We start from the raw sequence: 11930 nt of genomic DNA on the forward strand, positions 1-11930 counted from the left end.
CAATGCTTGGGCAGAAACTCAACTGTCACTGAGGTAGACTAACATGTCACAAAGTGCATTGAAATGCAAACTGACCTTCAACAGCTACACATGACATGGTGCGTGCTGGTAAAGAGAATTGTTTTTGAGGTTAAGTTTGTATTGACTATACATTCAAATTTGTTCTGTGAACGCCGCTGTGTGTTCCGAGACAGAGGGCAATACGGACAAGCAAACTATTCATTTTTTGTACATGGCTAAACAGTCAAATACACACAACAATATGAACATATTATGCCCTTGTTGGTAAATCTTCATGGAAACACAGTCAGTTGAATGTAAACATGTGTATCAGTATATTGGATTCACACGAGATCTTAAAGTGACAGCGTTCTAATTTACCTGAAGCTGTCTGTGCCCTGCTGCTGTCTGTCAATTGTGGAACTGAGATTGTGAAATAAGATTTTGGTCATACCAACCACCACTAATCGTGTTAAATGAATGTGATTTCAATATTTCAAAATAATAGGGATTATGATTTGAGCAACCCTAAATTAATGTGACTATGGTTTTGGGGTTGAAAATTTTCACTTTTAAGAATGTACAAGCCCCCAACTCCCTGGGCTGCCCAAAAAAATTCTAGTTTGCTGACATATTAGCATGAAGAACAATAAGAGTATGTTGATGCTGGAAGTATATTTTGGCTGATTTCGGTGGAGTGTTTTAATAGGCTACTGTAAACCGTTATCCTTTTATCTCTACATTACCAGTCCAGCTTCAAGGTTAGTTATAGTTTTGCTTTAATCTCATGATGTTTTAATTTTATGGCACTGTGAGGGTCATAGTGCATGTGGATGTATGCTGACAGACACAAATGCCGTATGTTAATCCAAAATGTGCTATTATCCAAACCGATCTTGATATTCAAGTAAGGAACAGTGGAAGCAATATATCATAAGAGCCAGTGTCCAGGTTAAGTATAAGATAGGTTACACAAATGAGAAGTTAAAAGTGGAAAAGAAGAGTTAATTTTGCATTACAGTTCACTTTTATTTTATTTTCACTCTTATAGTTTGGAGGTGCAAGAAATGCTAATTGTTTAAACTTTTTCAAGTGCTTGGCTTAGGTTATTTTCACATTTGCAGCTCATTATCCATTCATCAAAAGCATTCTCCCATTCATTTCACAACCCTCCCTGGCAGTCAAAGTGACTGTTGAACGCAATACAGTTTTGTCTGGCTATCTCTCATCAAACAACCATCTGACAGGACACACATATACAAGCTGGTGAACCAAATGCAGGGTAAAACTATTGTAGATAGGATGTTTATACTTGATACTAGAGAGATTTTGCTCTTTAGAAATATATTTAGATATCCATACAGTCCATAAAGAATTGGATGAGTATAGATTGTGTTGTCTACAGAGTATGTATCATTCTGTTGCAAAGTTTTATGCTTGTACCAGCTTGCACCAATTTAAGTTTAAACCAGTGGAATGTGCTTTTCTATACAAATTCATAAGATGTCTCTTATGAATTATTCTGAACAACGTGATCCCAGCACTAGTTTCAAGTCATTTGTGGATGTTGATAGACATAGACTTCATGTTTGGACTTGTATTAAAAGATACAATCATTTAATAAATGTTTTATTACAGGGAAAGGCTGTCCATAGCCTTTGGGGTAAGTCTTTATTTTCAAATATTTTTGCAACTTGCACAACCAGACGGTTGTGCTTATATTTTATAGGGTTTTCGTCCCTGCAGCTAATTTCTAATTGGTTAAAACAACGTTACAACTCATCTTGTCTTACAACACTCTTCAGTCTCTGGTACATTGTCCCATGTTGTATAACCTTTGTGTATCCAGCCAAACTGCTTCGGAAAGTTGCGTTACAACCCTCCCTGCCTGATCAGCCATGAGATTTTGAATCTTTTTTTATGTAGGTAAAAAGTATTTAGATGTTATACAACAAATTAAACAGGGAAGTAAGAGAATCAATGATGCAAACTGGATGCAAAAATAAAACAGTAGTGTCATTATTCCTCTTAAGTCAGTTGAATAAGAGTGTTGATGTTGCAAAATTAATCTGTTATGAAAAAATTCAATTCAGCTCTGCAGCAAGAGTGTCTTATTCAGCTCAATTCAAGTTTTGTTCTCATCCGATTGTTCTTATTATTAAGTGTCATTTAAACCCCAACTAAGCAAGCCAATAATGGAAAGGAACCCAATCTCTATCAGAGGGAAATGCTCACCTAATTGGTTAAGCCAGTTTTTTTTGTTTTTTTTTAAACATTCTCTTATTTAACACTTTTAGTTCAGGCCTTGAGTCTCTGCTCAGCTTCTCAACCAAGAGCTTTCTTTTCAAACTAATTTATCCTGCATTTTTTTAATAGCCAGGATGTTGGGTGGGTAATATATTAAACATCATCTTTCCCTTTATTAAATAAAAAGTCTCCTGTCTTCGGTCCCTTATAAGTGTCCATGTTCAGGAAGAGTAAGATTTTAAAGATTTCTTTATTATGACCTTTTTATATATCACATTCTTTATCCACATAAGATGGAGTATTCATTTAAAAAAAAAGTAAGATCTTTTCAATAATGTATTATTGATTAAACTTAATCAAATATGGTATTTGGAGTAACAGCAAATGTTTAAAAACAGACTATAAAAAGCTGTTTTCAGTTAAATTTATTCTTTGAATGCATGTGAAAAGTTTCAGCAGCCATAAAACTTTATGAATACCTTTATGCTATAGGTGAACCCCTTCACACTTTTATTGGTATGTACATATGATGCTACATTTCACTTCTCAAACATTTTGTTACTGTTTTGAGGTGAATAAACTATGTGGAAAGAGGCTTTTTGAGGATACAGTATAGAATGATTTGATTGCAGCAGATAGTTTGTTTTATCTGTAGTTTCAAGGTCAAATGAATGCTTGGCCATCACAGTGTTAATTATTAAAGTTGATGAACATGGCCTTCATCTGAACCTTATCAATGGAGTTAACTCATTTCAGTAAGACACGTCACACACATTGAGATTCAAACACTGCTTCTGATAAGATTGGCAATAGATTGGTACTTAAAGCTGATTATTGATCCATTCAGTTGCCAATAGAATCTGAGAAAATGTTTAATTCATTTTAAATCCAATTACACTGCATGCAAATGCAATAGATTAAATGGCCAAAGACGATGTTAGTAATTATCCATTTCTAAAGTCATGTCTACGCTCATTATCTGCATGATGTGTGTACTGATGTTAAACTAGTCACTTTATTTATGTATTTTTAAATATTTTATTAATGTTACTTACTAGCTCATGTTAGTTGCCAGTGTGTCTGAACTGACTGAACTCTCTGATCCTTTGAGGTTTTGGGCAGAGCACCAGTTACCAGTGATCAATGGCCATTTAACCAGAAGTGACCTGTCAAATTAAGGTTACAATAGTATAAACTTCTTGCAAGCAAATAAACACTTTGCCAATTCATACAGCTTTTGAACCTCTCCTCATCACCCGGTGAGGGAAATACTTAGAAAACCTCTGCTGAAAATATGACTAATCATTTGCTACACTTGCTCATCTGACACAACAAAACAGGGCTTTAAATAATTTATTTTAATATTATAAATTATTTTAAATACCAAAGGTGTGGAATATTTTTTTGTTTTTTTAATATTCAAATGATGGATGTCACTATTTTTTTTTTTTTTTTTTGCTTTTTTTGACAATAGAAAAGATTTCCTGGAATTCCTTTTTTGACACTGATGCAACCTCAGCCTTTTAGTCATCACGAGGTTTTGTGTCGCATTCAAAACATAAAATTGTTTGTATGGGGTGTACAGTCATTGTTAAAAACTAGTTTTGTTTTGAGAAGTTTGAAAGACCTATAGTGGGGAAATATGTGTTTCCACAGGTACGTGTAACATCCATAGAAATGTATTTGCCTGATAAGTACATAGCATGACTTCAGCATAAAAATCTACAGATAAAGGTTAGGTCATTACTTTTTAAAAATAAATAAACATACTTGAATTGTTTCAATGAGTTTCAGAGAGCTTACCCCCCAAAACATCACACATATCAAAGACCTTGAAGCTGTTTCCCAACTTTGCAATACTTTCAAAGTACAGTCTACTGGCCGTCAGGTGGAGGTGTCCATGGACTCCGTTCAAGGACACACACACACACACACACACACACACACACATTGCCTACACCTATCCAGTTTTTTTTCTTAAAGGCATCTGGCACGTTTTCAGGAAAAAGTGTCGGGGGCAGTCATTAGTTGTGTAGTTACGTCAAGGGCTGTGGCTTGTGGTGAATCATATAAAAACAGTGCTAAGAGCACATGAGTGCATCTTCAAGGATTAAAGCCACGCTCTAGTTCCACCAGTTTTTGTCTCCCCAGCAGTCATGATACTAAGCATTGCCCTCATCTGGGCAATAGTTGTTGGGCTCTGTTGTTGTCTTTGGCTTATCACAGGAATACGCAGAAGGTAAATACCCACAGATTTGTGACTAAAAACATCACAGGGATGGTGGGATTCACATCTGTTTGACAATTGATGTTATAAAATGTTACAGTCTCTAATGCTATATAACAAATTTGCAGGGTACTTCTTTAAATTAAAGATCATTTTAAATGATTATGTTTTTAGTTAGTTTTCCAAACAATTTTTTTTTTTTTTGCTTTGTATAGCACTGAATTGAATCAGCTACATGACAGAACTTGTTTCTTGTTCTTAAACCTTGCTTTTATGAACTGTATTGTAACTGGTGCTGTGATTGTTTCAGACGGCCTGGGGAGCCTCCAGTAGAAAATGGCTGGATCCCTTACCTTGGTTGTGCTCTTCAGTTTGGGGCCAATCCTTTAGAGTTTCTTCGCAGCAGACAGAAAAAACATGGTCATATTTTTACATGCAAGATCGCTGGGCAGTATGTCCATTTCCTTTGTGATCCATTCTCCTACCATGCCGTTATCCGCCAAGGAAGGCATCTAGATTGGAAGAAATTTCACTTCGATGCCTCTGCAAAAGTAAACAAAATAAGATTTTGCTTATTGCTAACAACAAAATTAACAACTTAAACTGACATGCATGTATTCTTGCAGGCATTTGGTCATGAGAGCATGGATCCCAGTCAAGGTTACACCACTGAGAACCTGCATCAGACCTTCCTGAAGACCATGCAAGGGGAGGCCTTGTCTTCTCTCATTGAGACCATGATGGAAAACCTACAGAGCACCATGCTGCAGTCAGGCATGCTGAAGGCCAAACCCTCCGAGTGGCAGAGCGATGGTATTTTTGCCTTCTGCTACAAGATCATGTTTGAAGCAGGCTACCTGACCCTCTTTGGAAAGGAATTGGACGGAGACCAGAGTATTGCACGTCAGCAGGCCCAAAAAGCTCTGGTGCTCAATGCATTGGAGAACTTTAAAGAGTTTGATAAGATCTTTCCTGCTTTGATCGCTGGTCTCCCCATTCATGTTTTCAAAAGTGCCTACAGCGCTCGTGAAAATCTCGCCAAGACAATGCTCCACGAGAACCTCAGCAAGCGTGCCAATGTGTCTGACCTCATATGCTTACGCATGCTCTTGAATGATACATTATCTACCTTCAACGAGCTGAGCAAAGCCAGAACCCATGTGGCCATGCTGTGGGCTTCACAAGCCAACACTTTGCCTGCTACCTTCTGGACCCTGTTCCATATGATCAGGTACAACTCACATTTAGCAAGAGTAAAACTGCACAGTAGTCACTCCCTAGGGTTATCAGCCAGCACAGATAAATGTGTTAATTGTAGTGTTGAGATAAGCATTTTCTTCAGAGTGTTCTTGGAAAAGACTATACTGTACTTGCATTTAGAAGCATTAAACCGTGAAACTGATCTACGATATTGAAGAATGTTCTAAACTAACATGAAATGATTGTTTCCTCTGATGTATAAGAGAACAAAAATTGGTGTAGAAACTTTTTTAGTAACATTTTAAAATGAATTAGAAAGAGCAAGTAATACACTGAATTGAGTGTAGAAAGACTGAAATAATATTTTCTAGTAATCTGTATTGTTAACCTCAAAAAAAGGTTTTCGTTGTACTTGTTAAGTTGATGACACAACTTCTGTTTGCTTACAGGTGCCCTGCGGCCATGAAAGCAGCTAGTGAGGAGGTGAGGCGAACATTTGAAAGTTCTTATCAGAAAGTCGATCCCATGAATTCTCGTCTTGTACTAACAAGGGAACAGTTGGACAACATGCCAATTCTAGGTGGGAACACTTTGAAAATATTTAAACGTTCACGTATGTACTCAATATGATTAACATACCAAAATGTCATGTGGACTAAAGCTTCCCTGTAATTTCAGACAGTATCATTAAAGAGGCGATGAGGCTGTCCAGCGCGTCCCTGAATGTGAGAATGGCCAAGAGCGATTTCCTTCTTCACCTGGACAACAGCGAGTCTTACCACATCCGCAAAGATGATGTAATAGCCCTGTACCCCCCGATGATTCACTTTGATCCTGAGATCTATGAAGATCCTCTGGTAAGATAAATTGCAGCTTTCACCTAAAAAAATCTGAATAAACTTGTAAATTATGTAAGAATTAATCTCCTCATTAATGTTTTTTCAAACAGACATATAAGTATGATAGATACCTTGATGAGAATGGACAGGAGAAGACCAGCTTTTACCGAAACGGACGCAAACTTCGTTACTACTACATGCCCTTCGGTTCTGGGGTGACCAAGTGTCCTGGCCGCTTCTTTGCTGTGCATGAGATCAAGCAGTTCCTGTCTCTACTGCTATCGTACTTTGAAATGGAACTTTTAGACCCTGATGTGAAAGAACCGCCGTTGGACCAGTCTCGGGCTGGACTGGGTGTTTTGCAGCCCACCTATGATATTGACTTTCGATACAGACTCAAATTTCACTAGGAATCTCACACTTATTTATGGACTGTTGACTTTTTAAGCTGTAAATAATGTACATTTTGCACCACGTCCAAGCAGACAAATGTGAATAGGTTTCAATTGTGTTTTCTTTCTATTCAAGTTGATTTGGGAGATATTTTATACAGTTTGAAAGAAATTTCAGAGATCTCCTTTTAAAAATTCAGTAACATTTACTGCACTTATGCTATGTTTATTCACAGTATTCTTCTCAATTCTTAAAATATCTGGCTGTGTTCAATATTAGAAGTTTTAATCACTCACCCTATTTCATTAGTGGTTTACTATTTTTGTCAAATGATGTGCGCTTTGTAACTGCAAGTGAATTTTTACTTTTTAAGCAAAAGGTGCTTAAAGGTGCTGTAAGCAATTTTATATGGAATTAAATGCAGAAAACGATCAAATGTAATAATTGTCCTGATGAAGTATCACGCCAAACTCTGTAACAGCCTTTTTAAACAATAGGGGAAAAAGTTATATTTCCAGTCAGATTCTTCATTAAGCCAATCAGAGAGTTTTTGAGAAGTTTTTGCTTTTGCGCGTTCACAGCGCACAGTCCATATTTGAGAAGCCGGTGTTGTGCCGAATTCTGATCCCCGCCATTTACTACCCCCTAGTATTGGTAGGTTTAGGTGTGCGTGAGGGGTTAGGATTAGGCAATGAGGGGGTAATAAATGGGCACAACACCTGAAACTGAGAGCGGGAAAGATTAATTTGGATCGCGTTTTCGTAAATTTGAGGATGCAAAAAGTTCATGGTTAATAATAACGCGATTCTGGTAATAACGGTGTAGCCTACACTACCAAACATCTTATAGTGGATATACACCTTAAAATAAAGAGAGCAAAATTCGATATGCACAAAAAAAAAAAAAAAAAAAAAAAAAGAGAAGAGAAGAAAAACAAGGTCACCGTTACTCCTTTTCATCCCTGAACTGAGCGTCCCAGCTCGTCTGAAAACAGACGGCAGGTAAAAATACGATGGCTACATTTAAGATGCAGTGTTGAAGAAAAAGGGGCATGTTTAATTCGTTGGATGTTCTGCAGATAAGATAATTAAGCAGAAAAAAAACAGCATAAACTCCTGTGCTGGTTTCAGTTGTTCTCCCAACCCTCTCAGGTTGGTCTGTTGGCTGGTTTTAGCCAACGTCGTTGGCTTGGTGTGTACCGGGCTTAAAACCAGCGTCCGTCGGGCTCACGTTGGTTTGTTTGGTGTGTTCCACTCGTCGGCGGTAGTGTGTACTAGTGAAAGGCGGCACAGACAAAAGGCTGTTTTTTGATGTGACATGATCTTGCCTAAGCAACAACATGAGCTGCTTAAAATAATGAAAGTTATCAACGTTACTGATATTAAAAATGGTAAGCAAGCGCTGCTTCGTTTACGTTTCGTATATCTGCGTTGATCTCGTAGCCTATATCTTTATTTCGGTTTCTCTGTTTGAATGACGAATATTACTATTGACAGCTGCTGATATAGACAGCTAACTCCTCTCACGCAGGCGCAGCACGCACGTGTTTAGTTTGCGGTCGGCTGAAGTCTGTGCGGTGTGTTCACGTGCAGCTTTTTGTCGACGCGAGGCGACAACACCGTCGGCTTTTGTCGCCGCTAGTTCTTTGAAGACGGCTTGGTGTGTACCGGGCTTTAGACTGTTTTGGGAGACCAGCTATCTTGGCCAGTGTAGGAGACCAGCTTAAACTGGATAAGGCCAGCAAAGCAGCTTTTTTTTTTTTTTTTGAGAAACATCAAAGGAAATAGCCTAATAATAAAACATATAACAAGAATAATAATATTTATAATTATAACATAATCTAGGCAATAGATTATACACAATATTCAATTTCAAACCCAGAATTCTTTCAGCTAATCAATGTTTGTTACCCCCGTTTACCTTTTCCTTAACATCTGTTCATCGCTATCTCTATCTAAGGATGCCAAATGGTCAGAAGAAATCCTGACATAGACCTAAATCTAGTTGATAAACACATAGATTGTGTCAAGGACATGTGCTTAGCAACCACCTCTTCTGTTGATAAGGCTGAGCATAAGGCATGCAAATATTAAAGTGACTCTTAGTAAACCCGGCTGTCTTCAGGGTAGGCTACAACGTGAAAGAGTGTACTCACGTGCACTGCTGTACACTTTGACCTTGACTCCATTATGTAACAAACCTGCCAACACAAACTACAAAAGGTCACTTTGCATTAGGATGAAAAGTTAAGATTGAAACTTTATTGTACTAACGAATTACCTTTTCAAAATAATGAGACACTTTCTCCTAATTCTGAATTAAGTGATGGCACATTAGCAACATCTGTTTGTGTAACACAGTAAACATGACAGGTTTTCATTAAAGTTGGTATTTCATTAGTATGAGAAGATTATTGTGAGATAAGTCATTATTATGAGTAGCTAAGTCACAATAATCACAATCTCATTATTATCACAGTCATTATTCTGAAAAATGTTCTCAATATGAGATACTCATTATTCCCATTATTATGACTTCCAGAATCATATTTTTACCGTTACCGTAAAATGTTGACTCACTGATCTGTCGTTATGTGTCATATTTCAGATGATATTGGTCTCATAGGTGAGGAACAATAGTGTTAAATTATAGTTCTGAAGAATAATAGTTACATGCAATTTATTAAGGAATAGATGAGAGAGGTTATTTTTTGCCTTTTCCCCAGAACCTGATGACAGTTAGCAGACAGATGCTGTTGTTTGCTTGTGACCTTTTACAGGGTTAGAGTTGTTTGTGTAAGAGAATAAAAGGGAAATGTCTGTCACGATATTGGAGGTTATCATCAGTCATGGTGCAACTTTGTATATTGCATGTCAGCTTTAGGCATTTTAGGCTATAGCCATTTGGATGGAGTATCATTAATTGATAGAAAAAGTATACGGCGGGTGTAATTGAAAAGTGAAGTAGTTCATTGTTTTATATTATCTTAACTGCTTCATAAAGATTATCTCAAGGCCATTGTAATATAGGATAATACTTCAAATATGGAGTTCAGATATGGAAATGGACTATCTAGAAGCAAAGTTTCTGCTGTAACCAAAGGCCGGCGATTTTTAGTGTTTAATGGATTTATTCGCCTGGCTTTTTTTAAATAGGCCTACCTGAAGAGACAGATAAATAATTTAAAATGCAAATGAGACTGAAATGGTCTGTGAGAAGTCAAATGTGGTTGCAAAAAGGGATTTAAACATTTGAGGAGAACAATCAGTCTCTCCTGGCACAGATGTGTTGTCCATATGTTTTCAATTGCCACAGCCATGTACTGGTACGATTTAACAGAAACAGGTATTTTAATTAGAATGCCTGAAGACAATGTTTTAAAGACAATAGGCTTAGAAAATGTTGATTATTTGGCTAATGTTATGCTGACTGTTATAGTCCATATTGTCTGCTGTTTTATAGTATAACAAAAGTAAAAAAAAAAAAAATTTGGTCTCGTAACATCTGGAACTTGTTTGAAAATCTGATTTTGATTTAGTGCTTACATAAAGTCATGGGACAGTATTTCATAGATTTAAGGTTGGTTTGAGTTTAACCCCACCAAAAAAAAAAAAAAAAAAAAAAAGTTTAGCTATTCTACTACTGTTCAAAAATTTAAGGTTGGTAGTCTTGTAATTTTTCTTAAAACCATTTAAAAATTTTGCAATATTTTTATAATGTAAAGTAATTATTTTCTATTATATTATTATTTTAAAATGTTACTGTGATGGCTGAAAGCTGAATTTTCAGCAGTCTTTACCTTCAGAAATCATTCTAATATGCTGATTTGATGCTCAACAAACATTTATTTTTGATATAAATGTTGAACACTTCTATTTATCAGGATTCTTTGATGAACAGAAATGTATTTGAAATGAAATGCTTGCTGTTCATACTGTATGAGTTTGCAGGAATCCTCAATACTTCTCACTATATCCGGATTGTTTTCACATTTAGTTTGCAATTTTTAATATTAAAATGGAGTTTGTATCAAAACCCTAGGTTTCCATATGCAGGCTTTTTTAAAATTTCCATCTGTTATCTTTAATGATTGACAGGCAATGTTAAAAACCATGTTTATGTTCAGATTTATATTTAGTAAGAATGTATACAGCAAACTGTCATATAGCAGATGCTTCATCTAAAGTGATTTTCAGTACACTAATTACAGTGACAGGCCCCCTGGAGCAACCTGAGGTTAGGTTAGGTACACACACACACACACACACACACACTAAATAACATATAAACATTGACTAAACAAGTAGTTTTATAAAGAATATACACCTAATTGTATCCCACACATGCAGTCTGGGCAGTAAAATAAGTGTTTGAGTGTGCAGAATGTGCCATCACATTTATCTATAGCCCATGTGGTTTATGTACTCATAGATGAGAGAATTCAGTGTTGCTTCTGATGAAAAGAAAATGTTATATTGTGCAAGTGCATATGGAGAAGTTGAAGAAAAGTGTTTTTATCCCTAATAGCAGAAGGCACATGCTCTGCTGAAACAAAACATAAATGACTTGACATGCAGCTGCAAGCTCTCCGTTTTCACTTTTCAGTGAAGTGATATTAATTGGTGAGGACAACAGGATCACACAATAGGCAAGCTCAAACAGGTTGGCATCAAAAAACAGTCACCTTTTGCAAAGCCAGTCAAATAAAGGTCAGAATAAAAACACAATAAAGGTCTGTTTTTGTTGTTGTTGTAAATGTACAACTGACAAATGATTTTCAATAAGTGATGGACCGTGGTTGAATTGGTAGCCTACATAGTTGTGTTTCTGTTGCTGGAGTCGCCCAGTACTTCCAGAAACTCTGCTGGCAAGTATCATGGCTTTGGCACGTCTGTTACTTTCATGGTTGAAGGTATGACAAAATGTATTAGTAATGACCTTAATAAAGAAGTATCATCTTAGCACACTTGTGTAAACCTGTAACTGTGATTCTTTTTTCCTCATAACCGCCATACCGAGCTTGA

General features: G+C 36.6%; 1 protein-coding gene across 1 annotated transcript; it reads left to right on the plus strand.

Moving 5' to 3' along the window:
• The first annotated feature begins 3829 nt into the window (after positions 1 to 3829).
• LOC131526563 (cytochrome P450 7A1) lies at positions 3830 to 7329 on the plus strand. Its single transcript, XM_058754902.1, has 6 exons — positions 3830 to 4486; positions 4785 to 5025; positions 5101 to 5705; positions 6124 to 6254; positions 6353 to 6531; positions 6624 to 7329. Exons 1-6 carry the CDS (start codon positions 4404 to 4406, stop codon positions 6921 to 6923), a joined length of 1539 nt encoding a protein of 512 aa, XP_058610885.1. The 5' UTR covers positions 3830 to 4403; the 3' UTR covers positions 6924 to 7329.
• Positions 7330 to 11930: the final 4601 nt, after the last annotated feature.

The sequence above is a fragment of the Onychostoma macrolepis genome, chromosome 02 (assembly GCF_012432095.1).
Source record: "Onychostoma macrolepis isolate SWU-2019 chromosome 02, ASM1243209v1, whole genome shotgun sequence".
NCBI lineage: Eukaryota > Metazoa > Chordata > Actinopteri > Cypriniformes > Cyprinidae > Onychostoma > Onychostoma macrolepis.